The 26,897-nt window shown below is 65.3% G+C and overlaps 2 protein-coding genes across 3 annotated transcripts; one reads left to right on the top strand and one right to left on the bottom strand.

Moving 5' to 3' along the window:
• The first annotated feature begins 4,976 nt into the window (after window positions 1–4,976).
• GOLGA7B (golgin A7 family member B) lies at window positions 4,977–7,502 on the top strand. The gene is made up of 5 exons (XM_049811108.1): window positions 4,977–5,127; window positions 6,248–6,373; window positions 6,767–6,919; window positions 7,067–7,168; window positions 7,291–7,502. The coding sequence occupies exons 1-5, from the start codon at window positions 5,116–5,118 to the stop codon at window positions 7,393–7,395; spliced, it is 498 nt and encodes a 165-aa protein (XP_049667065.1). The 5' UTR covers window positions 4,977–5,115; the 3' UTR covers window positions 7,396–7,502.
• Window positions 7,503–9,043: 1,541 nt separating this feature from the next.
• On the bottom strand, window positions 9,044–23,160 carry CRTAC1 (cartilage acidic protein 1). 2 transcript variants are annotated; one of them, XM_049811106.1, is made up of 16 exons: window positions 23,073–23,160; window positions 18,869–19,065; window positions 17,374–17,570; window positions 16,287–16,417; window positions 15,481–15,637; window positions 14,760–14,894; window positions 14,322–14,467; window positions 13,979–14,115; window positions 13,227–13,309; window positions 12,624–12,724; window positions 12,371–12,539; window positions 11,752–11,897; window positions 11,575–11,617; window positions 10,935–11,078; window positions 9,598–9,723; window positions 9,044–9,192 (listed from the first exon to the last, which is right to left on the bottom strand). In XM_049811106.1, the coding sequence occupies exons 1-16, from the start codon at window positions 23,115–23,117 to the stop codon at window positions 9,065–9,067; spliced, it is 2,085 nt and encodes a 694-aa protein (XP_049667063.1). In that variant the 5' UTR covers window positions 23,118–23,160; the 3' UTR covers window positions 9,044–9,064. The 2 variants fall into 2 exon arrangements, with proteins under 2 accessions (XP_049667063.1, XP_049667064.1); XM_049811107.1 differs by lacking the exons at window positions 9,044–9,192; window positions 9,598–9,723 and adding an exon at window positions 9,961–10,665.
• Between the last annotated feature and the right edge of the window lie 3,737 nt (window positions 23,161–26,897).

Below are 26,897 nucleotides of genomic sequence, written 5' to 3'. Positions count from 1 at the left end.
ACAGTTTCTCCCAGGAAGGTTCTGGGATTGCTGAGCACCCTGTGCCAGCTGGCACCCCACCAGATGAAGGGGAGGGGCTGGCGGGGCTGGGAAGGGGGAGTGAGGGGCTCCCTGCCAGCTGGCCTGGTCCCCCCCCGTCTGTCACGATGCCTTCATTAGAGCCACTGAGTCACCTCCTGGCAACATGGCCACGTTGTGGAGAGCAGGGCTGGTCCCAGGAGAGGGGTGTCCGTCCCCTGCTCCCGCCCTGCCAGGTGTCCTGACAGCCTTGTGCCCGAGCTGAGATTGTGCCTTTGCTCTGGTGGGGGGGGGCCCTGCTGCATGCCCATTGCTTCCTTAACCCTTTCCCACCTGGGATGTCCCAAGGAAGGTAGATCTGAGCTGTAACCCGGGGAAGGGGATGGTCCCAGGGTGGCTGGAGCTGGCACCCTTCCCTGTGTCCTGTATGTGCAGGCTGCTCCAGTGCCCACATCCTCATCCTGTACCCGCACAGCCGGCTGGGTGACTGACACTTGTGCCTGTCACTCCAGGGAGCTGGCTGTGCCACCGCCTGTGTCAGTTTTCACGGCAGCGAGACTGGAAGCGGGACCATGGGGGCTGCCTCCTCCACGGTGAGGACCTCAGGGACAGCCAGCCAGGGTGGCATGGTAAGAGGACATCCCCTGGGGGTGCCCCCTCGCCACTGTGGGCCCTCCCCAGGGACCTGTGCTTGGTTGTAGCACAGAGCCGATCTGAGCCAGGGGAGCAGGAGGCTCTTGGGAAATGACATGCTGAGCAGGGTCCTGGCTGCCTCTTGCCGTCCTCCCCCAACGTGTCTCTTGCTCTCTCTCCCACCGCAGCTTTGGTGCTGCTGACCTTATTTCTGTGGGCAGAGACGCATCCCCTGGGCCTGGGTAGGCTGGGTGGGCTCTGGGTAGGTTCCCTCCCATACTCCTGTCCTCTCCATCCTCTCATCCTCCCTGTTCCAGCCCCATCCCAGGCTCCTGGGACTCCAGGCTCCCAGGCTGCATCAGCGCCTGGCATGGGCTGCACCCACCACAGAGCAGGGACCCTCGGGAGGCGACAGCACGCCAGGGCTGGCCGTGCAGGGACCTGTATCCCGGGGTGTCTGGCAGCGCCCAAGACAGAGCACTCTGGCATGGGGGGGGCAATGCAGAGCTGGCAGCACAGCTCTGCAGGGGTGGCCTTGCTGGGGGCTGGTCGAGGGATGTTGGGGCATGTCTGGGGGCATCGTGGGGCCGAGCTGGCCTGGGGGCGTGGGACCGGTGGGGTGGGCAGTGGATGGAGGGAGCAGTGGCTCTGCACTTGCCCTGCGCCCACACACGCTCCCGTTGGTCCGGCAACTCCAGGAATGTGGCTGGCAGCTCTCCCGGCCCAGCTGCGGGGCCGAGGCTGCCCTGGCACCTTCCCAGCCCCCCCGGCAGCTCCTGGCCCTGCCCAGCTCCCGCCAGTCCGCACACAGACCCCCTGTTCACTGCTGGCCCCCCCCCCCGGCCCAGCTCCCCGGCCCCCCTCTGCGGGGGCACATCCTGTGTGGGGACGCCTCTGGGGAAGAGCCCCTTTGCCTCACAGTGTGGCACCATGCATGGGGACATGGGGACCCTCTCTGCAGTATTGCTTGCCCCCCTGCCCTGCCGGGGAGGTGGGAAAAGCCACCCACGTCTGCTGCCAGCACAGGCCCATCCCTGGTGCAGGGGCAATCCTTGCACAGCCCCAGCTGCTGGCCAGCACCTTTGCCAAAGCTGGACCTTGGCACCTTGCTCCAAAGCCACGTCCCTCTCTGCTTGCCTTTTTGCAGGAGGATGCTGTGTCCCTCCCCGTGCACTTGTGCTGGGGGGCTGCCCCCACCCTCTGCAGGGGCTCCCTGGCACCACCCATTGGGACGGACACAGCTGGACATAGTGGCGCTGCAGGCGCTGCAGAGGGGTGCCCAGCCTCAGGGTGCTCAGACTGTAGGGCTGGTGGACCCCAGTTTGGGGCAGTGTCCGTGTCCCGCATGAAAGGGCAGGCTGGGGCACTTGGAGCTGTTTTCCAGCATCTCCCAGTGTGGGGATCTACCCTCCCGTTCCCCCATACTGGTGCACACACCTGGTGTCTCTCAGGAAAGGTTATCGGCTAATCACTGTGCCCCCCTGTCTCTGCATGCCTCCCAAATGTCACCGTTGTCCTCGCTGGGGTGGTGAGCTCATGCTCCCCCCCATTAATGAAAGCCCCCCCCAGCACCCTGTGAAGCAGCTGCCAGGGCCTGGCCCTGCCGCGGCCCCTTTGAAGCAGAGCCAGAGCCGCTGACAGCCCTGACAGGCTGGGGAGGGGGCTCAGCACGCAGCGGGTGCAGGATGGGGCCCCAGGTGTTGATCCCAGGCTGGTCACAGGGCTCCAGCTGTCCTCCACGGTCCCCAGACACCATGCTGGGACTGCAAGGAAGGACAGGGTGCTGGGACAGGGTGCAGCACTGTGAACTGGGGGATGCACTGGGGACACTCCCTGGTCCTGGCCTGGGAGGCAAGTGCAGGGGCTAGAGCAGGGGCGCAGCTGTGCCGTGGCAGCCACGGTGGGATGGGCACGGGCACAGGCATGCTGGCTGTGCAGGGCTGGCTGTAGGGGCCCCAAGCATGCTCCATGCCTGTCCTTTGGGGGCAAGGGGAGGTCTGTGGGGTCTGTCTGTGGGACAGGTCAGAGCCCCCTTGCTCCAGGTGCAGGGGAGGACTCAGGCAGGGGAGTAAAGGCAGCTCTGGCAGTACTTGTGCATGCAGTGCCCGCCCCTGCTGCCAGGCAGCCTAAAAATAGCCCCTCAGGACTCAACAGATGGAGGAGAAGAAGGGCCAGAGCCCTGTTGCTGCAGGCACCCTGCCAGGCCCCCCCCCCCCAGACCTGGGGGCTGCCGGGGGCAGCAGGGCCACGCAGCACTTTGGGGCTGCCCCGAGCCCCCGCTCCTACTGCTGGGATCCTGTCAGCTATGCCAGCTTCCCTCCACCTCTGCCCTGTCCTGCTGGCAGGCATGGCATGGCATGGCATGGCATGGCATGGCAGCAGCTTGTCCCCTGTACATAGAAACCAGCAGGACCTGTCCCTGCTCTGGTTAAAACTTGAAAGCCCATGATGATGCATCCTGCATGGGGGGGTTGGCAGGCCCTGGTGGGCTCTGGAGATGCTGGGGGCTGCAGGCACCTTGGGCAGGGCCAGGGGCTGTGTGGTGATGGGGAGCACTGTGGGGCACGTCCAGGCTGTCTGTGTCCTGCCTGCCACTGGGCAAGGCTTGCTCCTGGGTAGTATGGCTAGCAGAAGACAGCTGCCCATGATGGGGTGAAGATGTCCTACCAAAGGACACTCCTGGACACATGCCCTGGTCCTGCAGACAGCAGGTCCATGGCTTGTGAGGCAGCTGGAGCCCAGAACCGAGGGTCCAGCACCTGGGCTGGGTTGGTGCAGCCAGAGAAGAGACACCCCTGGGGCAGCACCGCAGGGTGCAGGCAGATGGGCAGAACCTGGGGCAGGGGGGACAGCTGGGCCCCCCCCCGCCAGCTGCTCTCGGCCCCTCACCACGGTGTGGGAGAGCAAACTTCATCTCCTGGCAGGCTCAGCATTGCCATGGCAACTAGCAGGGCGCTGCCAGGCGGGCAGGCGAGCCCTGACGTGGTGGCAACATACAGCACGGGAAGGAACCAGGATGCAGAGCCTGGGTTTGGGGGCATCTGAGGACACGCTTTGGTGTGTAAGCATGTGCACGTGTGCCTGGGTGCGTGCATGGGGGTGCAGCCAGGTGTGGGCATGCAAGTGCATGCACAAATGCCTGCATCTATGTGCATGCACACAGGAGAGTTCACCTCCCCTCCACCCCGAGGGGGGTCCTTTGGTTCTGTGGCATCATCTGGGCAGGGTGTACCCCACTGCTCCTGGCTGTGGGCTGGCAGGGCTGCTCTGAACCATGGGAACAGCAGGTTCCTCCTGAAAGCTGTGGGATCCATAGCTTTGTGCTTATGGGGGAGATGAGCCCTTCAACTCGGGTCCCTGCCTGCACATGGCCTTTGGTCCCCTGGTCCCAAACCCTGCCACACTCCAGAGTACAGGGGCTGCCCGCCAGCCACCCCAGGGCTCTGCCTCTATTTGCTCTGCCCAAAGCCTGGGCTGGTGCTCAGGGCAGGGACCAGGAGTCAGATGAAGCTGCCCTGTTTCATCAGGGCCCTTGTGCTGCAGGCAGCAGGCCATGCTGCATTAGCTGCCTGAGCAGACGTGCTGGCAGGGCCCCACGCTGCCTTCAGCATCGCCCAGGTGTTGAGGGAAGGGCTGGCTGCTCTCCTGCCTGACCAGGGCCCTGTGCCCAGCTACCGCATCCCTCCCGCCTCACCACGGTCCCAGCTGGGAGCACCCCCCCCTTCGCCTCTCGGGAGAGCCTCTGTTCCCCCCGTTTGGCATTTCTCCGGCTCAAATTGAGCTGTCAGTGGGCAGAGATAACAGGGAATTCGTTAGCTCCCTTCTTTGATGTCTGCCCATGCTGCGATCGCAGCACCCGCTCCAGAGCGCAGCGCCAGCTGCAAATCCTTCCCAAACAAACAGCTTCAGTCGAGGCCCCTTGGCGCGGCAGGCTGCCAGCCCCACGGTCGGCCCCCCGCACCCCCACCGGGCCAGCCCCACGGCCGCCCAGACCCCCGGTTACCTCCAGCGGCACCCCCTCAGCAGCCAGTCCGCCCCAGGGACCTACGGCCGCACGCCCTCGGCAGCCGGGTCCCGGTACCCGCAGTGCCGGCCGGACGCCCGGGACCTACGGCAGCAGCCCCCCCCCCCCCCCGCCCCCGCAGCCCCCCGCTGGGGCCGGCCCCGGGCCACTCGGCCCCCCGGTACCGCCGTCGCCAGCAACGGGGTCGCGTCCTCCAGGGGCACCTAGCGGCGGGCGCCCATCCCCGCCGCCTCGGGGCGGGCCGTGGCGGGCCGGGCGGCTGCGCACACCGGGGCGGGCGGGCCCGCCCCCGCCGCTCGGCACAGCAGCACCGCGGACAGCGCCGGTCCCCCCGCGCGGCTCGGCACGGCCCCGGTGACAGCGCCGGTTCCCCACCCCGCCCCCGCCCCGGCACCGCACAGCCCGGCCCGGCCCGGCCCGGCCCGGGCGCACGCCGCGCCATGGCCACGGAGGTGGGTGCGCGGCGGCACGGCGGAGCCCCCCCGGTCTGCCCTCCCCTGCCCGCCGCCATCGGCTGGCTGGGCGCGGAGGGAAGGGGTCCGCGTGGGGGTGCGCTGGTGTGGGAGGGCAGCGTGGGGCTGGGGTCCGCGCGGGGGGTACTGGGGGGTGGGGGGTAGCGTGGGGCTGGGAGGGATGTTTGGTGTGTGCACAGAAAGGCCAGCTTGTATGTGGGGTGCCTGGAGGGGGGGGGGGGCGCGGAGGGTGCAGGGTGCCCTTGTTGGAGGGAGCGGCATGGGTCTGGGGTGGGGTGCCCCGGGAGGAGGGGAGGCTGTGGAGCTGTGGGGTCGCTCTCCCAGCTGCCGTGGGTGGGATCCGGGACAGGGGCAGAGGGTCTGTGGGGCACACAGCAGGCGGTGGCCCCGTGTTACCCAAGGGGAAGGACGGGGAGGGGTCTGACACCTGCCCTTGGCACAACCCGGCCCCTCCATCCTCCGCTCCAGCAACCCAAAGCTGCCCCGTGGCCCAGAGCCTGGGGGTCTGGCGTGAGCCCGCATAGCCCGTGGGGTGTCAGGGCTGGCAGGGCTGGGCTGAGTGCCTGCTGCCAGGGCTGCCGATTCCTTTTGTGCAGCTGCCCCGCTGCAGCCTGCCTGCCCGCTGCACTGCTGCTGCAGACCTGCTGCCCGGCCCCCTGCTCCTGCTCAGCTCCCTTCCCTCTTCCCACCTGGGAGCTGCTGGGGTGGCTGTGTGCTGGGGTGCTGCTGGGGACAGGAGACCGTTCCCTCCCTGGGCCGTGGCCCACGAGGGGACACACACCCACAGGTGCAGCAGCCGGTGCAGACGAGGCCAGGCACCAGTCCGGAGCAGGGCCCGCATGCACTTACCCACGCTCTGAGCGGGGGGCTGCCGCAGCATCCTCCCCTTGCCGCCATCCTCCCCTTGCCCCAGGCCTCGCACCTCCAGCGCAGCTCACGGCATGACACAGCCCACACTGGGGGCTCCCTGCCCCAGGTGTGCGAGCCTGCAGCCCCTAACACTGGGGGAATGGCACTGCTCCCCGGGCCCCCAGCGCCCCAGCAGGGATGCCCGGCCCCCCATGGCTGCAGCCCCCCAGCTCACCCCGCTGCCCCACAGGTGCACAGCCTGCAGGAGCTGCGGCGCAGTGCGTCCCTGGCCACCAAGGTCTTCGTGCAGCGGGATTACAGCGACGGGACCACGTGCCAGTTCCAGACAAAATTTCCCCCCGAGCTGGAGAGCCGGGTAGGGAGCCTCGCAGGTGGACAGGGTGGGGGGTGCCCTATGTTTGTGCCCTACGGGGTGTCAGGGGGAAGAGGGGTCTGAAGGCGTGGGGCCCCCATGAGGTGTTGTATGGCCCGGGACCAGCCGATGCTGCTGGATGCATGCAGTCACAGCTGCCTTGCCCGGTCTGCAAGGTCTTGGGTGCTCCTGGGGACCAGGAAGCTCTAGCGAAGGGATGCAGGCTCAGCAGGCCTTGGCATAGGCGGGAGGTGGGCAGGCGCCAGGGAGCTGAGGCATCAGCTGGGCGGGGAGGAGAGGGTTAAGTGCTCCCCAAGTCCCACTGGGGATGGGGACAGGGCAGTGCAGGGGGTCAGCCTCCGGACAGACTCCTCTTCACCCTGGTTTCTGCTCTAGATTGAGCGGCAGCTCTTTGAGGAAACCGTGAAAACCCTTAACGGCTTCTATGCAGAGGCGGAGAAGATCGGGGGCAGCTCGTACCTGGAGGGGTGCCTGGCCTGTGCTACTGCCTATTTCATCTTCCTCTGCATGGAGACACACTATGAGAAGGTGCTGAGGACCAGGGGAGGGCTGAGGGATGGACATGGCTGCAGGCCTGGCGGTGGGCACAGGGATGACACAGGGAGGAGGGGGGGCTGGAGGCCAGAGCAGGCAGCAGTGCTGGCAGGCCCTGACCATCCCTCTGTGTGCCAGCAGGTCCTGAAGAAGATCTCCAAGTACATCCAGGAGCAGAACGAGAAGATTTATGCGCCGCGGGGGCTGCTGCTCACTGACCCCCTGGAGCGTGGCATGAGGGTTGTATCCTCTGGGCAGCAGGGTGCTTGGGGGGATGACAAGGGCAAGGGGTGGGGGGGACACCAGGAGTGGGTGCTGGGCAATTGGGCCAGCCCGTCTCACTGATGATCCTTAGCAGGGCCCAGATTGAGATCTCCATCTACGAGGACCGGTGCAGCAGCGGCAGCTCCAGCAGCGGCAGCTCCAGCAGCAGCAGCGGTGGCGGGGGCGGCGGGGCAGGGGGCCGGTGACTGGCAGGGAGTCCCTGCAGGGACTTGTACTGCCGGGACAGTGGCCTCTCCGAGCTCCGCAGGCTGCACTACCAGAGCACCCGCTTCTGAGCCCAGGGTGGGCAGGAGGGGGAGGCCAGGGGCTGCCCAGTGGGGCTGCCCACCCCCCTCTGCTCTGTGCCCCCCGCAGTGGCTCTGCCCCTGCTCAGACCCACTGTGGGCAGGGGCTGGTGCTGGGGCATCCCATGTGCTTCCCACTGAGCCACATTGGTGCCAAGGGGCTTCCGCAGCCCTCCGGGTGCCCAGCGCTGCTGCCCCTGCCCCAAGCGAAGGAGCTTGCCCTGCCATGGGCAGCCCCAGCTGGCAGCGCCCTTTGTGCCATGCATTGGGGAGCAGCAGGACCAGCAAAGGCCCAGGCAGCGCTAAAGGGGGACACATACTTACCCCCACGCCCACGGGCACTGGCCAGCTCTTGCTGCATCCCCTCCCTAGGGTATCCTGCTCTTGGTGCTGCAGGGTGGGCTCAGCTGCTGCGTGCCTGCTGCCCAGGGTGCCTGGCAGCGCCCTGGTGCCGCTTCAGCTGCATGATGGTGCCATGCATTCACCCCAGCCCTGTCCCACATGCTGTCCGTTGCTGCTCCCCAGCATCCTTGCCAGCAGCATCCTTGCCAGTAGCATCCTTCAGCACTGCCCACTTGCTTCTGCTCCCTGCCTGACCCAGTGCCATCCCCAGCTGGACCCAGAAGGCTCCCCCAGCCCCAAGCCCCATGCCCAGGGCAGGGGGGTACAGTGCTGGGCAGGCTCCTGCCCTTGTGCCATGTGTCCCGGGCTCATGCATGACCCAGCATAGTGGAGGCCAAGCGGTGGCATGGGCAAACCAGGCTCCCTGCCCAGTCCCGGCAGAGCCTGCTCTCACCTAGCTGCTGGCAGCCCCCTGCCTGCTTTGCCCCATGACCTGCCCCACGCAGGGAGGGTGCCCTGCGGAGCAGCTCCACCAGCACCCTTCTTCTCCCGCTGCTGAGCCCTCCCCTGCCCACGCATACTGCATGCGTCTGCCAAGAGCACCCCAATTCTCAGCCTGGCCTGTGGTGGGGACGCTGAGAGGCACCTGGGCCTGGCTGCAAGGTGTGGGGGCTCATGGGCCAGGGTCAGAAGGTGGGGAATAGGAGGGTCCCTGTGACATCCAGCACCTCAAGGAGAAGAGTCCCTGCCTGGGTGCAAGATTGAATCGAGCTGGCGCTGCTCTCCTCCCAGGGTCCTGGAGGGAGAACCCTGCCCCGTGGGATTCCCTTTGGCTTGGTCATGGCATGTGTGCAGGGTGGCCCTGGCCCTGCCGTTCCCACTGGGGCCCCCCTGCATGGAGGCCTTCCTCAATAAACCCCACGCTTCATCCCCTGTTGCCTGCCCCGTGTCCTGCTGTGTCAAATGGGTGATGCTGGGAGGGGCACAGAACCAGACTGGGCATCCCCCAGCACACCGGGGTGCGGAGAGCCCCACGAGGAGGGTGAGCATGGGGGAAATAAGGGGGGGGATGGGGCAGTTGATGGGGGGATGGGGACAGACCCATGTAGCAGTCATGTGGTCCCAGTGACAGGGACCCACGGGGAAAACAGTGCAGGAAAGGGTTTATTCAGTTGGCACCGGGCGCAACCGACACGGGGCTGGGGGCACCCAACCGTGCCAGGGTGGGCTAGTTGCGCCGGCAGCGCCCACCTGTGCCCAGGGAGAAGCCATGGTGGCAGTGGCAGTGGAAGGAGCCGTGGCTGTTGTGGCAGATATGGTCGCAGGGGCCAGGCTGTGCCTGGCACTCATCTATGTCTGGAAAAGAAGGGGAGAGGGTCAGAGCTGTGCCAAGGGTATGGGGTGCATCTGGCATGGGCAGGGCAGGAGATGGAGGGGGCATAGTGGCGGGGGGGGGCAGCTCTGGGGCTGGCTGAAGCTGGGACACGAGGGCATCTCCAATGCTTGCAGTCACGCAGCTGTGGTCCTGCCACCACTTGTCCCCAAGGCTGCTGGGTGGCAGATGCCTCCTCACTCCATCAACTCCTGCACAGCCAGTCCATCCTGTCCCCCGTGTTTTGGGTTGGCTGGGACCAGGGCTGTGAGCGTAACGGGGCACCCCAGGAAACAGCATCCCTGCTCCCAGGGCAGCACGGCTGCACCGGGCAGCGGCAGGTGGGTGGGCACCGTGGGCTGCCGGCCCCGCTGCCTGCAGGTACTCACCCAGGCACTGGCTGGCAGCGGGATCAAGGGGGTGGAAGCCCGGGCGGCAGCGGCAGGCGTGGGCCCCGGGGGTGTTGGTGCAGAGCTGGCTGCAGTTGTGCAGGCCCTGAGCACACTCGTCGATGTCTGGTGGTGGGGAAGAGAGCGGCACGGTGTTACAGCAGGTGGGGGGAAGGCAGCACAGCCCTGTTGCTGCGGTGTGGGCAGGGCTGCCTGCTGCACCCCAGCACCTCCAGTGCTGCATATCTGTCTGTGCTTCCAGGGCCGGGCAGGGGCAGAGCTGCCCAGGGCCACCATGCGCCCTCCAGCTAGCTCCTGGCCTGGGGGCAGGGAGAGCTGGGGGATGCTGGGGGTGCCCCCCCCCCCAAGTCCCCTCCCTATGCAGCCCCACAGCAGGGTAGGCAGAAGCATAGGCAAAGCCCTGCCCCCCACAGCTCAGCAGGCCGGGCTAATAGACAGGATATAGTTTATTAGGGGGGTTTCTCCAGGAGAGGGGGTGGAAGACTGAGCAGGGTCCGACTCCAAACAGTGGGGTCAATACGTTAAAAAACAGACCAGGAGGGTCCTTCCCCTGCAGGGCCGGGGGGACCCGCCTCTGCCGGGGCTGGGGAGGGGAGTCCCCGTCACCGAGGAGGGGGCAGGCAAAGCACACACGTCGCAGGCCAAACCAGCAGGCACATGGTACAGTATCGAGGCGACGGAGCAAGTGACCGCCCGGGAGGCGCCAGCATGGCAGGAGCAGCACTGGGGCAGGAGGTGCCGGTGAAGGGGTGCTGCCCTGGGTCTGCTTTCCCAGACACTGCTCCATGCCCGTCCCACCGCAGGCCACCCCAGCAGGGCACAGCCGGCGCTTCCAGGGTGGTTCGACATGGAGAGAAAGAGAGAGAGAAAAAGAGACAGGCAGAGGCCGGCCGGTCCTTCCGCCAAGGCTGCTCTGGCGTGTTACGGGCAGGGGTTAAAGTGCATAGAGGCAAAGGCAGAGTCCGAGGACTAGAGGGAGAAGGGCACTGTGGGGGGGCCCGGACCAGCTCCCGGCAGAGGGGTATCCCCCAAAAAAGGCCACTTGAGCTGCACAGAGAAGGAGAGAAGGAGCAAGAGAGAAAAAGAGAGAGAAAGAGAGAAGGGGGGGTCAGTGGCAGCTCAGCGGGAGGTGCAGGAAGAACAGATACAGAGCCAGAGGGTGGAGGTGGCTGGGCAGCCACCTGGCAGGTTGCAGGATGCGGCCAGGCCTTTGGCAAGGGTGCAACTGCATCCCAGGGTGGTGCTTTGGGGCTGCTGCCCACTAGCTTGGCCAGGCTGCGGTGGCATGGGGTCAGGGCGTCCCAGCCATCACTCACCCACGCAAGCCGTGCCGTCCTCATTGGGCTCAAAGCCCCGGCTGCAGCGCTTGTTGCTGCGGCAGCGGTACCCGCCATAGGTGTTGATGCAGATGGGCTTGTCCCGAGGGCAGATGAAGGGGAACTCGATGCACTCATCCGTGTCTGCAAGCAGAGGGGCCTTGGTGTGAGATGGCTGGGCTGGCAGCTTAGGGCAGCCGGCCATGGCCTCTCCGGTTCCCCCTGCACATGCTGGATGACTCCCCCAGAGCTAGCCACACACAAGCCATGCCTCCACCCAGGAGGCTCACGGCATGGCCCCGGCCACCCTGCCACATCCCTGCTGCCCCTCCATTGCTTGTGACTCTAGCGCAATGCCCGCCACATGCCACCCATGCCTCCTGCCCCCGGCAGAGCGCTCTCCTCCCTCCTTGTGACACACAGCCCCCCTTCTAGAGCCATGCTGCTGCTCCTATTCCTAGGCCATGGGCCAGGCAGGCAGCTGTACCCCTTATTGAGCCACGCGGCCACCCTGCCTGCATGCCCAGCTGCCTGCCCAGCGGCCACCTCCCTGTAGCAGGGTGCTGCCCTCGTGCCCCCCGCGGGGCCGTGCTGCAGCATCCCGGGTGCAGGCACGCCTCTGCCCCCAGCAGCCACTCACCTACACAGCGTCCGTTCTCGTGCTGGGAGAATCCCTGTCCGCACTGCATTTGGGGAGAAGCGGAGACAGCTGGGATGGGGAGGAATCAGCCCTGGGCAGCCACCGAGCCAGCAGAGCCCAGACCCTCATTCCTGCCCCACAAAAGGCTCCTGCCCTGCACCCACACCTGGCCCTCACCTCCAGCAGGGCAGGCAGGAGCGGCTCCTCCAGGTCCAGGGGGTAAGGGACCTCCAGGACAGAGTTGGTCTCACTGCTGGCCACAGCTCGTGCCACAACGCGGCCATCCGGCCAGGTAACCTCCAGGCTGCTGGCTTCGTCATGCCCTGCAGGCGGGCAGCCCGTCAGAGGGGGGGGTCTCCGGGATGGGCAGGGGCTGAAAGGAGGCCAGGGGCGTGGTAGGGATGGAGGGGCAAAGCCTCCCCTTGCTCCCTGAGCTGCGCCCCAGGTGCCTGTGTTGACAGCCCGTGCACAGGGTTGTAGCCTGAGGGGTGCAAGTGGGGACCATGGAATGGGGCAGGGAACATCCCTGCAGGCTTAGCTGCCATCTCTGCTGAGCCAGGGTAGGGTTAATGGGCAGAGAAAGCCCCGGTGCCTGGGCAAAGCAGCAGACAGGGGGTTGGGAAGGGGGCAGCTGCCCCTTGCAGCAGGGCTGCGGTGGCTGGGCACCCTGCCTACAGCCTCCCCTGGAGCCCACCGTGCCCAGGGTAACAGGTATGGGTAACCGCCACGCTGCAGGGCACCGGGACAGCAGAGGTGGCTCCTGCCCAGGGGTTTGCCCCTTGTCCCCCCAGCTCACCCAGTCCAAAATGTGCCACAGGCTCCATCTCACAGAGGTATCCTGATCCACCGTCGATGATGCGCAGGTGGGCCCCGCTGCGCCGTGTGAACAGCACCACTTTGGCCCCCCGCGCAAAGGCCCCGAAGCGGGTGCGGGGGATGACGCGCAGCCAGTTGTTGCTGGTGCCCTGCAAGGGAGGAGGGAGCAGGGAGACTGAGCAAGGAGAGGTGGAAGGGACAGGGACAACACGAGGACCCCCTGCTTGACTCACCTGGGTGCCCTTGAAGATGGAGATCGGCTGTGCCATGGACTCGCCATGGGACAGGATGAGGTCCAGCATCCCATCACCATCAAAATCCGTCACTGCACCCCCTGCAAGGGCAGGATCATGTCATGCTCTACATCTCCCGGCACTACACCCTGCTGCCGGTGTGGGCTCCCACAGGCAGCAGCAGCACTCTTGGCAGTACTGGGGCAATAGGGAAGATGGGGTAACCCCAGTGCAGGAATAAGGGTCCCTGTATGGGTGGCACCCTGCAATCAGGTGGGTCAGCTCTCCGGGGGCTGTGGGACACAGGAGGCTGCCTGGCCCCTTCCCAAATGCAGAGGTTAGCTTTGAACAGTGGGCACCCAGGAAGGAGCCCCCCCAGGAGTGAAGCCCTGCAGAACAACTGGAGATGGCACTGTTCGCTGGGCATGGGTGGAGGGAGAAAGCTTGGGGCCACTCTTGGGTGATGAGGGGCTTCAGGATGCTGGTGGAGAGCAGGCAGGTGACTCAGCCAGGCATGCAGCATCCCCAGGCATAGAGGATGCCAGGCAGTTCTGTGGCACAGCCCCTGCATGGGCCCCTACTGCCAGGGCCAGGGGGACCCACCCGTGCCCCGTCCCTCGGGCTCCAGTGCATCCCCCGGATTCAGCTCTTCCACGATGGGGTCAGAGTGCTCCCTGCGGATGAGCCTGGCAAGCACAGACAAGCTGTTAGTACCAGCCCCTGCAGTCCCCAGCACCTTCCTGGGAAGTGCCTGCCCTCTCCCGCAGCAGCATGGTAGAGAGGTGGCAGCCCCGATGGCTATGCAGGGTGAATGGGGCACAAGACTGGCCCCTGCCTGTTAGGGCCCCACGTCCCCACGCCATGCAGGGTTGACAGAGATGGCATGAGAGCCTGGCTCTTGCGGGTCTGAACCGCGGAGCAGAAATGCCATCTCCAAACACTGCTGCATCCCTCTGGGACCAGAGACCACCCCCACGGACTCCCTGCTATGCCGCTGCCCTCCATCCACCCATGGGTGCCAACACCAGGTGGACAACCAGCTCCCACCGCCCCACACACCAGGCGAGGTGCCACATAGCGCTAATGAGGAATTGACCCCCACAATTAACAGGAGCCACGAACAAGCTTGAATGCAGCTGCTAATTAGTGGTGCCAGGGACCCCTGGGGCTGCTGCAGGCACGATTGCAGTGGCTGGTAATGAAGCCGGGAAGGGCTCAGTCACGCCGCCTTTTATTAGCCGAGCCCAAGCAGTGGCATTGCTGGAGAGGAGCCCCTTGAGCCTGGCTGTGCCGCGTGGGCTGCTTGACCCCCCTGGGGCCGGGTGAAGGCTGCCCCGGCCCCCCCGGGCTCCTACCGGAAGAGGCGGTTGGCAGAGGAGCCGCGGTAGGCGATGTTGTTGAAGAAAACCTCCAGCTCCTGGTCGTTGTCGAAGTCGGCTGCGATGACAGTGCGGACGGGGGACGGCATGGAGAACTTGGGGGTGGCAATGTCCTGTGGGGGGGATGGGCACGGGGTGACAATGGGCACGGTGAGCGGGACACCAGGTCCTACTTTGGTGCTTCGGGTCCTCTCCTCGCTGGGAACTGGGGCTCAAAGCCAAATCAGGGTGAAGCCAGCCACCCACCCCCCCAGCCGAAGAGGCTCAGTAGCAAAGCCAGCAGTGGGGGTGGGGGGTGGGGGTGTGTCCCAGCCCTCACCCGGAATCGGACACGCCCAGGGGCCCCGCTTTGCAGGTAGAGGCGGTGCGGCCCATTCCAGTTGCCGTAGACAATGTCCACCCGGCCATCGCGGTTGAAGTCAGCCAGCGCCACGCCACGTCCATGCTGGTAGGGGTCATCCAGTCCTGGGGAGCCACAAGGGGACGGGGGGAGACGGGACCCCCTCCCTGCCTCTGCCTCCCCGGGATGCCTCCCAGGATGTGCCTTGTGGTCCCCAGGCAGGTCGTCCCCCTACAGGGCTGCATCCCTGCACCGATGGATGCCCTGGTGCACCTCAGCCACCCCCGGTGGTCAGAGGGTCTCTGGGTCCCCGGGGCTGTCTCTCTACCCTGCACGCAACCAGCCCATGCAGGTGGGGGCAGGCAGAGCCCTGAGGTCCCTGACACCTGGGTGCTCCCCCTGGCTCCCCCTACTCACCCACAGCAGCCGCCACGTCCCGGTACGTCCCGTCCCCCCAGTTGTGGAAGAGGAAATTGGGGCTGTTCTCGTTACCGCAGAATATGTCGGAGGCGCTGTCACTCAGGATGGGGCCCACGGCCACCCCACGACCTCCTGGGAACAGCAGCCCAGGGGTGAGGGGACAGCTGGCACCCTGCCCTAGTGGAGTTCTTGCCCCCTCGGTACTGCCCACCCAGTGCTCCCAGGACAACCTCCTCATCCACCTCCTGCCTTCAGTCCCTCTCATCAGGAGCTAATTGGGCCTGGCAGCCACTTGTGTCACTCCCAACCCTAATCACTGCCATCACCATAGTGACAACACTCCTAATTAGTGACAATTTACTGCTGGGGAGACAGGGCGCAACAGCAGTACCCGTGGTGGTGGGGCAGGATGGGACACAAGCTGGCACACTCCCCACTGCCCTGTTCGTGTACCCACATCCCCACGCCACGCTGCCCACCCTGCAGATGCTGTGGAGGGATCAGCCCAGGTGATGGTGGGCACGGGGGTCCTGCCAGGTAGGCATCCCGTGGCCCTGGTCCCTTCCACGGGCCGTGGGGCTGCCACTAGATGGGGCAGTCAGGCAGCCTAACGCGTGGCACAGGCCACCGACTGCACCGCCCTGCCTGCGATGGGGTCCCACGTTCGCCGTGCCCGGCAGTGCCCCGTCCCTTCCACAGGGCCACAGCAGCTGGGTACCTGTGTACTTGCTGACACCAGCCTGGGCAGCCACGTCCACCAGCACCACGATGCCGCGGGCAGGGTCACTGGCAGCCACATCCATCTCGATGAGGGCGTGGGGGCCCACGTTGCCGCTGGCGTAGTTGGCGATGTAGATGGAGTACCTGCCGGAGCCCTGTGGCCGGTGGCACCTCCTCAGCACCCACCCGCCCAAAACCCATCTCCATGGGGACCTCAGGATCCCTGCCGTGGGGCTGGATGCTCTCATGGCTCCATGGGACCAGGCACCGCTACCACATGCTGAGCAAGAGCTCTGCAAAGCCCATGGTGAAAAGCACCCCGGGAGTGGGGACATGCCCCATTGTCTCAGGAGCTCTGTGGTCCCCAGGCTCATGGTGCCAGCATGGGGCACCCTGCCCCCACAGCATCGCCAGTGTGCCAGGTCCCCCCCATCCCCACCACTCCCCTCGTCCCGTGCAGCAGCTGGACCCTGATTTAGTGATAATCATTTGGAAACAAACCGCTGGAGGAGGAGGAAGAAGAAAGAGCAGGTGACAGGAACATAAATCACCTCGACAGGCACGTTTATCAGCTGGCGGCAACCATGTGGACAGGCGCCTGCAGTCCCCACGGCTGGGGGGGCTGCCAGCCCTGACAGTCCCAGGCTGCTTGGGGACACCCCCGGCCCCAGTGGGGGGTGGGATGGGACTGGTGCCCATGCGAGGGGAGAGGTTCCCCGGAGCCCTGCAGGGGAGGGCTGGAGGGGCACAGGGGGTGGGAAGGGAGTGGAGATGCCCCCTGCCCGCCATGCCCTGCCTGCTCACCGTCCGGTCCACACAGGCGACAGAGCGCCCAGCGAAGCGGCTGGCTACGTCCCGGTTCACCTCGTCGCTCAGAAGGTCCTCCCAGCGCCCGTTGCGGAGCTTGAAGAGCTTGTCTGTGTAGGTGGCCATGCCTGGGGGGGGCACGGGTCAGGGAGCTGCAGCATCCCGCCTCCTCCCGAGGAGGGTGCCCTGTGGCAAGGGGAGGCTGTGGAAGAGGCACCCTTTTCCCAGAGCATCCCAAACCTCTGCTCTGTCCCCCACAGCCCCCAGCAGTGCCATGGGGCCAGGCTGCTGCTGCGAGAGCCCCCATGACCCTTAAGGGCCGCCAGGAGACACGCAGAAGAATCAACTCATTAAAGTAAAATGTGTCCCAATGGGGCGCAGTCCTGTAGATCATCCCCAGGAAGGTAAAAAAAAATTTGATTCCGTGCCAGGCACAGGCAGTGAGCTGCACTGCCCGTGACAGCGCCGATGGCAGCGCCTGATTTAGGGACAGGTGTGCCAGTGGCCACCGCCAGCCCGAGTAATTAGGAGCATCAGGAAGATGGATCCACTCCCTGGAGGTCAGGGCTATGGGACAGGGACATGGGGCGGGGACATGGGGCAGAGCTGGGCTGGAGAACTGACCCAGGGAGCTCTGGGGATGCCCGGTGCCATGTTGGGGCATGCAGGTGTCCTCCCTATGACAGATGTCCCAGGAGCTGGGACAGCACCAGCAGGGCAGGATTAGACCTGGTTTGGTCCAGTGGGAACAGGGAAGCCACGGCACGGAGGGGCACAGCTGCTGCAGGGCACAGCTGGGATCTGCAGCACAGGGTCCCTGTGGCAGGGCAGCCCCAGGGGTGGAGGGGAAATCTGCCGTCCCACTCAGGGTGCTGCTGGAAGGGCGGTGGGCAGCTGGAAGTGCTGAATCGGCGGATGGCTGGACTCAGCATCCCGCCCGTGCTGCCATCAATCAATGGAGCCACTCAACTGAGAAATTAACTCCAGCCCGCACACATCCCTCACGCACCAAAGGTCACGGGCGGCCGTACTGGGAGCTCCCCCCCTGCCCGGGACTTGGGGCACAGCCACCAGCGGGGCTCACCAGAGAAAGCGTTGTTGGTGTTGAGGAAGTAGATCTCCTCACGGCCGTCCCCATCAATGTCACAAGCTGTCACGCCGATGGCATTGCCCTGCCGGTCCCGCAGCGCGTAGTATGGGGAGTCCCGCTCATCCTCCGCCACGTTCACCAGCCGTCCCCGTGCCTTATCATACTTGAGTACCAGGTTGGGGCCGTTGTACCTGTGGGTGCGAGCAGGGGTGATGGCTCCCCGAGGCCTGGGGACAGGATGAAAGGCCCCAGCCCATCCCTGGGGACACACCGGGTGTGACACCAGGTTTTCCCCATGATGGGCACAGCAGAGACCTGCATGGTCCATGGAGGCCAAGGACCCCGGGCTGTCCTCAGCACCCAAATGTGGGGCCGACTCCTGGCTGCCGATGAGGAGGGCTCAGCCTGGACCTGTTCCAGCACATGTCAGGCACCCCATGTCTACCTGGCCTGGGTACCCCAGGGCAATGCCAAGGCAGGGGCTGGGTGGCCAGCAGGCAGGATGGGGCGCAGGTCCCTGCTTGCAGCCCTTTCCCAGGGCAGGGAAACGGGCACGCAAGGCAAATCCTCTCAGCACGCTGCGCCCCACAGCCTCCCCGCCCGCTCCTGCCCGGGGCACCAGTAAACAAGTTATACAACGGGCACCACGGCCGCTTACAAAACCACGGCTGGCTGCTTGGCTCAGCCCAGCTGGAAGCAGTGTCCTGGACCACTCAGTGGGTCCCCAGTGCTGCCCGTGGTTTGTTGCCCCAGGGTGATGCTCAGAACCGTGGCAGGGCTGGACTCTGCCTACCACCGCAGTGCCCTGGCTCCTGCAGCCACCTCAGATGGGCTCTTTTGGGGGTGAGGGGTCCCCTCCAAGTGAGCACACCTGTGTGTGCAAGGCTCCCTCAGGGGTGAACATGGTGGTGTGTGCACAGACATGCTGCACCAGCAGCTCACAGCCATGCCAGCACACACACACAGAGCCCGTGCCATGGTCCCCGCTGTCCCCGGCGAGGGCCAGACCTGCTGGCAGCAGCTGCTCCGTGTCCAGCCCCACTCAGGCACTGGCAGCGCAGCGCACGGCTCCCTGCCTCCTGCCAGCCCTTCCAAGCCATCACTCCAATAAAGGGCTATAAAAAACCTCCAGCCAATTAACCGAATCTCCGGAGAGCGCTGAGTCCTGTCAGCGGAGCTGAGACGGCTTGGGGACACGCTGGCTCTGCACTGCAGGGTGGACCCCAGCCGCTGGGCAGCTGCCACTGCCCTGTAGAGGGGGGACCTGGCCCCAGGGCTGGGATGGGGGCACCCACGTGGTCCCACGCAGGCTCCCAGCTGGCATCAACACCCTATGTGGGTGCACACACATACGAGTGGGTGCATGCAGACCCCCATCCCACCACCCTGGTGCACAACCCCCCAGCCAGCCACATGCTCACGAAGGAGCTTCTGGCCCTGCAGGGCCACCAGTTCCCGCTGTCACTGAGGCACTGGGTGCACCACTCACCCCGCCACCACGATCTCAAAGTCACCGTCGGCATCCAGGTCAGTGACGGCCACACCATAGTTGAGCTGCGTGGGGTTGCTGTCGTAGTCAGGTGGGAGGAGGCGGTGGGTGACGGCTGCGAACATGGGCTCGCTGCGCTGGGAGCCCTCGCTGAGCCAGGCCAGGGACAGCAGGCACAGTGCCAGCATCCTGGGCACCTGGGAGAGACCTGCAGCCCATCAGCTCCAGGAGGAGACCCTGCTCCACGGTGCTCGAGCATCCCCACCACCCTTGCACAGGAGACACTCTCTTTCCACTCCTTGTCACCCACCCCAGCCTGTGCCACCCCACCAGCCCCTTGATCCTTGGGGATTGCCACAGTTCTGGCATCCCCATGCACGGACCCTCCTGGTGCAGCTCACCCTCAGGGCTTCCTTGGACAAGACCGTGCTCCAGTGAGCTGAGAGGTGGGACTGAGCAGGAATGGGACCTTGGGAGCCCATCCCATGGGAGGGACTGAGGAGGCAGCAGGAGGGCTGTGGGGTGCTGACAAAGCTGGGCTCAGCCCCAGCTCTCCCTGCCCCCAGGGGCTGCTGGCACCCAAGATCCTGGCAAGTCACGATGCCAATCGCTGCTCCCTTGGCAGGGCCAGAGGAAGCAGGCAGTTGGCAGGCAGGCTGAGGAGCTTTCCCCCCCTGTCCAGCTGGTCTTCCAGAGCTTGGGAAGGCCACAGAGAGAACATGGGGATACTCTGCCAGGTGACTCCTGTGTGCCTCAGTTTCCCCACCCTGCTGGCACTGTTCCTCCCAGGGTCTCTGCAGGGTGAGCTCCTCCCAGGCTGGCCAGGGAAGGTTTCTGCACAGGGATGCGACCGCAGGAAGGAGATGCTGGGAGGAACGGGACACTGGGAGGAGAGGCTCAATTAACCTGGACTGCGGAGGACAGTGTCTGCCAGCACTGCTGGCAAGGCTGCAGAGATTTTGGAGCTGGCTCTGACCTGGCTGTAGCACAGGTGATGAGCAAGGTGGCCAGCCCTCACACCAGGTCAGGCAATCCCCTCAAGAAGGGAAGAGCCCAGCAGCGATCTGTGCATCCCTGGGCTGTGGGCATGAGCGCATGTGCCAGCACCCCAGCTGGGAGCAAAAACAGCCTGTCCTGCTTTTGCAGACTAGAGGGATGGCTGGGATACCTGGCCACCAAGGTGGGGGACACTGCTCCTTGTGACTGTGCCATCCTCCTGGGCAGGACTACCCCCAAGCATTGGCAGGGGGACAGGGGTGAATGGCCCCGCTGCCAGCTGGTCCCCATGCCAGCGAGCAAAGGAAGCTGTGGCAGCTGCATGGTGCCACACATGCCCTGCTTGGAGAGGGGAAGATGCCGGAGGCTTGGATCCTGGCAGACCCACTGGGCTGCAGGGAACAGGCTGCTTCCACCTACCCTGGGAATGGTCCCAAGGGTCTTTGGGGGGCCAGGATTCCCCCGCCACAACCAAATAGCTTCCATGCCCACCTGGCTGGGTGGGAAGGGGCTGTCCTCCAGCCACAGAGGAAGGAAGCCTTGAGCCCCACCACCCAGAGCCCTGCGTCCCACTGCACTGGTCCTGCTCCCCTTCCCCCTCCAATCCCATCTGTTCCCCAGGCCCAGCTGCAAGGGTGGATGTGTGTGTGTGTGTGTGCGTGTACCCAGCTCTACTCTGTGCAGCTCCCTTTCTCTCCCTGGCCTGACCCACATCCTTGCGCAGACCCAGGTGCAGCCAGCCCCCCTCTGGCACCGTGCTCTCCACCACCCAGCCAGATTTGAAGCACTGTGCCCATCACCCTGCCGTCCTGTCTGGGGTGGCTCTCCACGGGCAGGAGCCTGGGTCTTTCCCTGATACAGGTGCTCAATACAAGGCACACGTGATGGGAATGGGGTTTCATTGGGTTGCGCAGGGATGGGACAGTCCCTGGGTGTCACTCTGCCATGCCAGGCATTGAGGGAGGGCGAGCCTTTGCCAAAGCCCCACGCTGTGCTCACTGAAGTAAGCATGGGGGAGAGCCATCCACATGTGGACATATGGGCGCAGTGCTGCCACGTGAGCCCACTGCTGATGCAGAGCAGTGCCCCCCAGGCACAGCTGGGTGATGGGTGGCTGTCCCCAGGCCACCGGCAGAGCTCTCCCTGCTCTGCCTCCCCTCCAGCTCCCTACAGCTTGGCCCATTCCCCAGGTACTCCCCTGCCCCAACCAGCTGCAGCCGAAATCCCTCCAGGCTGGATGGAGCCTTTCCAGGAGGAAACAATGCTCCTGATTGGAGACAAAAGGCTTTTCCCAGCAGATCGGGTGCTTGGTGCCATGGGGAAGGGATGCACGGCCCAGAGCCAGGCCATTTGGGAAGGGGGAGGGAAGAGGCTCAGGCCCTTCGTGGCAGATGGGAAAGGCCTCATGGTTCCCCAGCATGCTACCGGTAGCACCGAGGGCCAGGCACAAAGCTCCACCTGAGGCTTGAGGCTATGGGGTCCTGCCTGTACCCATGGCAGAGCTCGGCCTGTCTTGTCCCAGCAGAGCCACATCCCGGCTTATGTTGTGGCATGTGGTGGCAAGGTCACCCCAGGAGCTGCGGTCATCCCATGGTGCCTGCTCAGCAAGGCTAACCCTAGTGACACAAAGCCAAGCTGCCAGGCAGGGGTAGAGGCAGCAGGAAGATGGGAGCAAGGCAGGGAGTGCCATGGGCACCCACACAGGGTGCAGCCAGGCAGTGCAGGGACAGGGTACTGGCGCCATGGCAGGGATGCAGCATGTAGGGCTCGTCTGTCCCCATGCGTGACTGTGGCTGGCAATGCTCTGCAGGGACAGTGGGATAGGACTGGGAAGGGAGCCATGGGGCAGGCAGGGGGTTGTGCCCCAGACTCCTCACCACAGGTGGGGAGATGCTGTCCCCAGAGCTCCTCACATACCCACATGCGCATGTCCAGCCCTCAGCCCACATCATGGGGAGGGTGGGAGCTGGCTCTCTGTGCAGCCATCCCATCCCGCATGCCACCGTGACATTGCTGCCCACCACATCATGCACCCCAGTGATGTCATGCTCCAACACTGCAGCAACATCCCATCCCGGGCCGCAGCCACCTCCAGCACCGCTACGACATTGTGCAGCAGGGGCCTCATCACACCCCAAAGGCACCCCAGAGCAGTGACAACAAGGTGACATCACAGCACCCCACGATAACATGATGCATGTGCCCCAGTAACACCATATTCACATTCCTGCCATTCCCAGGCTGCCACAGCTGTACCCGCCAGGGCAGAGGACAGGCAGGAGACGTCCCGCAGACCCAGCAGCCCCTCTTCCGCAGGAGCTGAGCTGCCCAGGGATACCAGCAGTGTCCCCTCCACAGCACCTCCGCCCCAAGCAGCCCAGCCCCTGCAGTGCCTCTCCTCCGGCCAAAGCCCATGAGCCCCGGTCCCGCTGCCCCGGCTGCTCGCTGCTGCCATGGGCTCAGCACTGCTCCCTCCCACACCTCTCTCACAGACCCTGGCCTGTGCACCCATCCCATCACAGATGCTTCTGACAGGCCCAAAGCCCCCAGCTGCCAGCTGGCCTGTCCCTGTCCCCTCCCATGCAGGACTCTTCAGCACCGGACCCGGCACGCTGGGGCTCAGCCAGCAGCAGCTAATGCAGTGTGGAGATGAGCAGTCACCTTAGCCTCCGAGCTCAGCCCAAAGGGACACCAGGTCCTTGGGGGGGCTCAGACCCACCAGCACACTGCCAGCCCTTTCCCACGCAGGCAGATGGGCTGCTGGACCCCTCTCCGCACAGCCCCCAGCCCCTCCACGGGCTCAGCCGCGACCAAGCACAAGTGCCCCTAAAAAGAGGAGCCGAGCCGTCCCTCGCGTCTCACCACGCTGACGCCCCTGCCAGTGCTCCCCCAGTCCCAGCCCACACCCCCGTCACCGCTCCATCCTCCCGAGCCCGATCCCACCCCAGCCCAGCATCCTTCCATCCCCGTCCCCATCCCCATCCCCTCCTTCATCCCCCTTCCTCCCACCTTGCCCAGCCCGCATCCCCTCCACGCTGCGGTGCCAGGCTGCGTGCCCACCGTCCCGCTCCACCCGCCACCAACTTCTCTCCGGGCCGGTGACCGTGCCGGAGTTGAAAGCCTCCTCCTCCCCCCCGCGCCGGGAGTCCCCGGGAAACTTCACGGAGCAAACCACACCACCCCCCCCCTCACTCCCCCCCAGACTCACGGGCCAAGGCGGGTGCCCGGCGCCCCCGCGGCGGCGGGAGCGCATCCCGCAGCGCTCGCCTCGCCGCGCCGCACCACCCGGCTCCGGCCCCGGCTTCGCCGCTCCTCGGCTTCCGACGGGGCCGGCCCGGCCGAGCGGCGCCTTATGTAGGGCCGGGCGGCGGCGGCAGCGCCAATGAGCGGGGTGAGGGGCGCCGCTGCCAATGGGGAGCGCGGAGGTGGGGCTGCGCCGCGCTGATTTACTGCCCCCGTCGCGGCGGCAGCGCCGGCTGGCGTGCTGCGGGGGGGACCCGCCGGGGAGCATCGCCCCCGGCACCGGGCCCGCCGGGGCTGGAGGTCGCGGGGAGGGGGACGGGGGGCTTCCCGGGTAGCCGAAGCCGCGGCTGGAGGGGGAGGTGCCTGGCGGCAGCGGGGGGGGGCTCCCGGCACGCAGGAGGGGAGCTGCGCTTCGGCGGTCGCCCCGTGGGTGCCGAGGGGTGGGTGGTGGTCGGGGTACGCCTGGGCACGGCTTCCCGCCTCCTGTAAGGGCAGCTGGGGCGAGCAGAGCCGGGGATTTTGCCCCGGCCTGGGGGCAGCGGGGGTTTGCCCCACAGAGCAGTGCGACCGCGGGCACGGGAGGGGGCAAGGGAGAGGCGCTGGGCAGCCCCCGTAGTGCAACGCCTGGCCGCACCCCGAGGGCTCCCCACCCTCCCCGTGCCATCACCCCGCGGGTCACCCACCTGCCTCTGCAGGGACCCTCGGAGTGGCTGTGCCCCGGCGGCCAGTCCAAACTTCGAGCAAGGCCCCGTCTCGGGCACAAGGCACTGACTTGCCCCAGATCTTGTAGCCAGTGGATGCTGAGGCAGGATGGCACTTAACCCACAAGCCTGCCTTCCCTGACGTGTCTTTCTCCTGCGTGGCCGCTTTGGGGCTGGGCACAGAGCTCTCTGTATGTCTCTGGAAGCAGAAGGTGGCTGTGGCAGGGACTGGGACAGCGCTGGCAGGGCACAAGGCTACCAGATCACTCCAGTGGAGCACATTTGCAGGTGCCCAGCACGGAACCTGGGGCTGCGGCCACCAGGAGAGACAGCAGGAGACACCACGAGAGACGTGCTGGGAGACAGCAGGAGCCGCAGGAGCCCACGCCGTTTGGGCTGCTTCAAGTGGCTAATCACCTGCCCTGCTAAAACCCTTATTTCTCATTCGAACATGTCTGGCTACAGCTTCTGCCTGTTGCTCCCGGTTCTCTCCCTGCTGGATTCAAGAGCTCTCCAGTCAGGGCGATTGTCTCCCATGAAGGTGCTTCCATGTGACCATCAAGTACCCCTTGATTTCATTTTTGATGACCCCGTCTTGCAGGGTGCCTGGCTGAGCACTGGGCTTGCTGCATGGCTGCCTGCTGCAGGGCCCCCACAGCCAGCGTGATGGTGTCCAGGCACGGGGAACCTACTGTTGGGTGCTGCTGTGGGGCAGGAATCGCCCCTGCTCTCCACATTTGCCACAGGGAGGCCGGGATGCTGAGCAAACCCACTGGGGCTGGGGGGGCCAGCGGGACCGTCACACGCGTGCAATTCTGTGCTCACGTGTCCTCGTGTGCCCCAGAGCTGCGGGTACACTCTGCCTGCCTGTGGCCCACAGCTTGACTGCCTGGCTGCAGCCTTGCATGTGCATGTGCGCTCAGGGCAAGCACCCCCTCTGCTGAGTCGTTAGCTCATCCCAGATTTAGTAACCACCTGGGTAATTATTAGCACAAATTCTGCAAACCGTCTCCCAACGCCTTCCCTGCGACTGGCAGGTACAGAACACAAACGCCGGCAGGAAGCCAGCTCGAGCATGCCGAGACTGTGAATGGTGTGAGGCACACCGGCTCCCCAGGGCCACAAACCTGGCGTGCCAGTGCACCGGGGCTCGGCCCCGGCCCTGAGCGTGTGCGTGCCCACCGGCAGATGCAGGCAGGCCTGCCAGCACACTGTGCGCATGCACCTGTACAGGCGTGTGTGCGCATAGGTGTGCATACGTGACGTGCACAGCTAGACACACAGCGTGGTGTGCACACACGCAACTCCACAGGTGCACACACCATGTCAGCAGGGATGTACTCGTGCCATGACACCCCATGGGTACACACACACTGCGTGTATGCGGGGCACACGTGCCGAGAGGGCCTTGCACGCTGCAGCCCTGAGGCCACGCTACTGCACCCAGCAGGGTGATTTTCCACTTGTGAGGCTGCAAGGTGCTCCCCAATACCCGCTGTTGGAGCCCCTCGGTGCCCTTCCCATGGATGCTGCCACCATGCCGGGCTGGGATGTTTCTCTGGGGGATGAGAGCAGCCAGCAAGCACTTTAGCATGACAACTGGTGTGGCTGTAAGCCACAGCCCTGCGTAAGTCCCTCTGCCCCGTGCTGGCCCAGTTTGGCCCAGCCATCTCCATCCCACCCCTCTGCTTGCACCCACATGGGGGGCATGGTGGGGCAAGGACCCCAGGCTGGGACACGGGTCTCTGCAAGGAGCTGCAGAGGGGAGCTCAGAGCATCAGTGAAATGAGCTGGGATGTATGCGGGGACGATCGCAGGGCTGTGAGGCAGGGCGCGGGCACCGGGGTGTGGAGAGCCTGGCTGTGCGGCGCACTGGGGGATGCGCAGGGGATGGTGGTGGCGGTGGGGACAATGCACAGGAAATTAGAGCGAGCGGCAGCCAGACACGCTGCGGGGGGAAGGGAGCTGCTGTGCTCCACCAAGGGCTGCACGCAGGCGGGAGGAGGCTCTTCTGCTGAGCTGGGGCCAGCATGAGCACCAGCCACCTTCTCACACACCCGGGATACCCTTTTCCCATCCCCAGGGCAGAGATGCCCCCGCTTTCCCTGGCCCTTGTTCCTGGGGTGCTTGCCCCATCCATGCCGACCCAGGTCCCTGGGCATGGGGAACCTCTTGCGGCTGGCAGCCCTGACACCCTGCATCTCTGTGCCTGGTGGCTCATCTGCCACCCTGGGCCCTGGGGAGAAAGGAGCAGGGTGCTGGGGATCAGTCTGGCCCTTGCTTGCATTGCAATGGTTGAAGGGGCAGCACGGGGCTGTTTGCTGGCAGTGCTGAGTGCTCTGGACAGCTGGGGTGAGCCTGTGGGGTGGCAGTGCAGAGTGAGCCCCGTGGCCCTCACAGGGACAGCACTGCTCTGGGAGCTGGAGGACCCTCAGCAGATGGGAATTCACCCAGGACCAGCTGGATTCATGGAGCACCCAGCTTGTCCCCTGCAGCAAATTCCAGATGGTACAATGCAAACCGGGTGCAGGTGAGCAGAGTGATGCTGACTCAAGGCACTAACCTCCAAGATACTTCACTGGGGCCATTGTTCCTCTTTTGAGAACCTCTTGAAGGCCAAGACACCTGCACACAGCCTGGTGGGTACACAGCACACACACTCTGTCAGCACACTCACGCACCTACATGCACACATGCAACACAGTCTGTTTGCAGACCCCCATCTGGACATGCTCTGTGCACACACGTGCACACATGGTAGGTGAGCACCCAACATGCTGCCCAAACATGCGTGTGGCCTGTGCACACACACATATGTGCACTCACATGGAGCCTGTGCACTGCCCACAGATGCATGCAGTGATGTGCGTGCACCCCAACATGCACCATACCCAGCGCACTCTTGCTCGCTGTACCCACCAGCACAGCCAGGCGGGCCGTACCAGCTACCCTTGCTGCTTTTTGACACTAGAAGAGGGTATGTGCTGTCACCACAGCACACTGTACGATCCCCCAGCTGCCAAGCTGACCCTGGCTTCTGCCTGGCACCACTTCCTTCTCTGGAGGGGCTGTGCTGGGACCTCCCTGCT

This window comes from Accipiter gentilis, chromosome 9 (genome assembly GCF_929443795.1).
Source record: "Accipiter gentilis chromosome 9, bAccGen1.1, whole genome shotgun sequence".
Lineage (NCBI taxonomy): Eukaryota > Metazoa > Chordata > Aves > Accipitriformes > Accipitridae > Astur > Astur gentilis.
The sequence above is the reverse complement of the archived record's forward strand: the minus strand, read 5'-3'. Positions and strand labels throughout refer to the sequence as shown.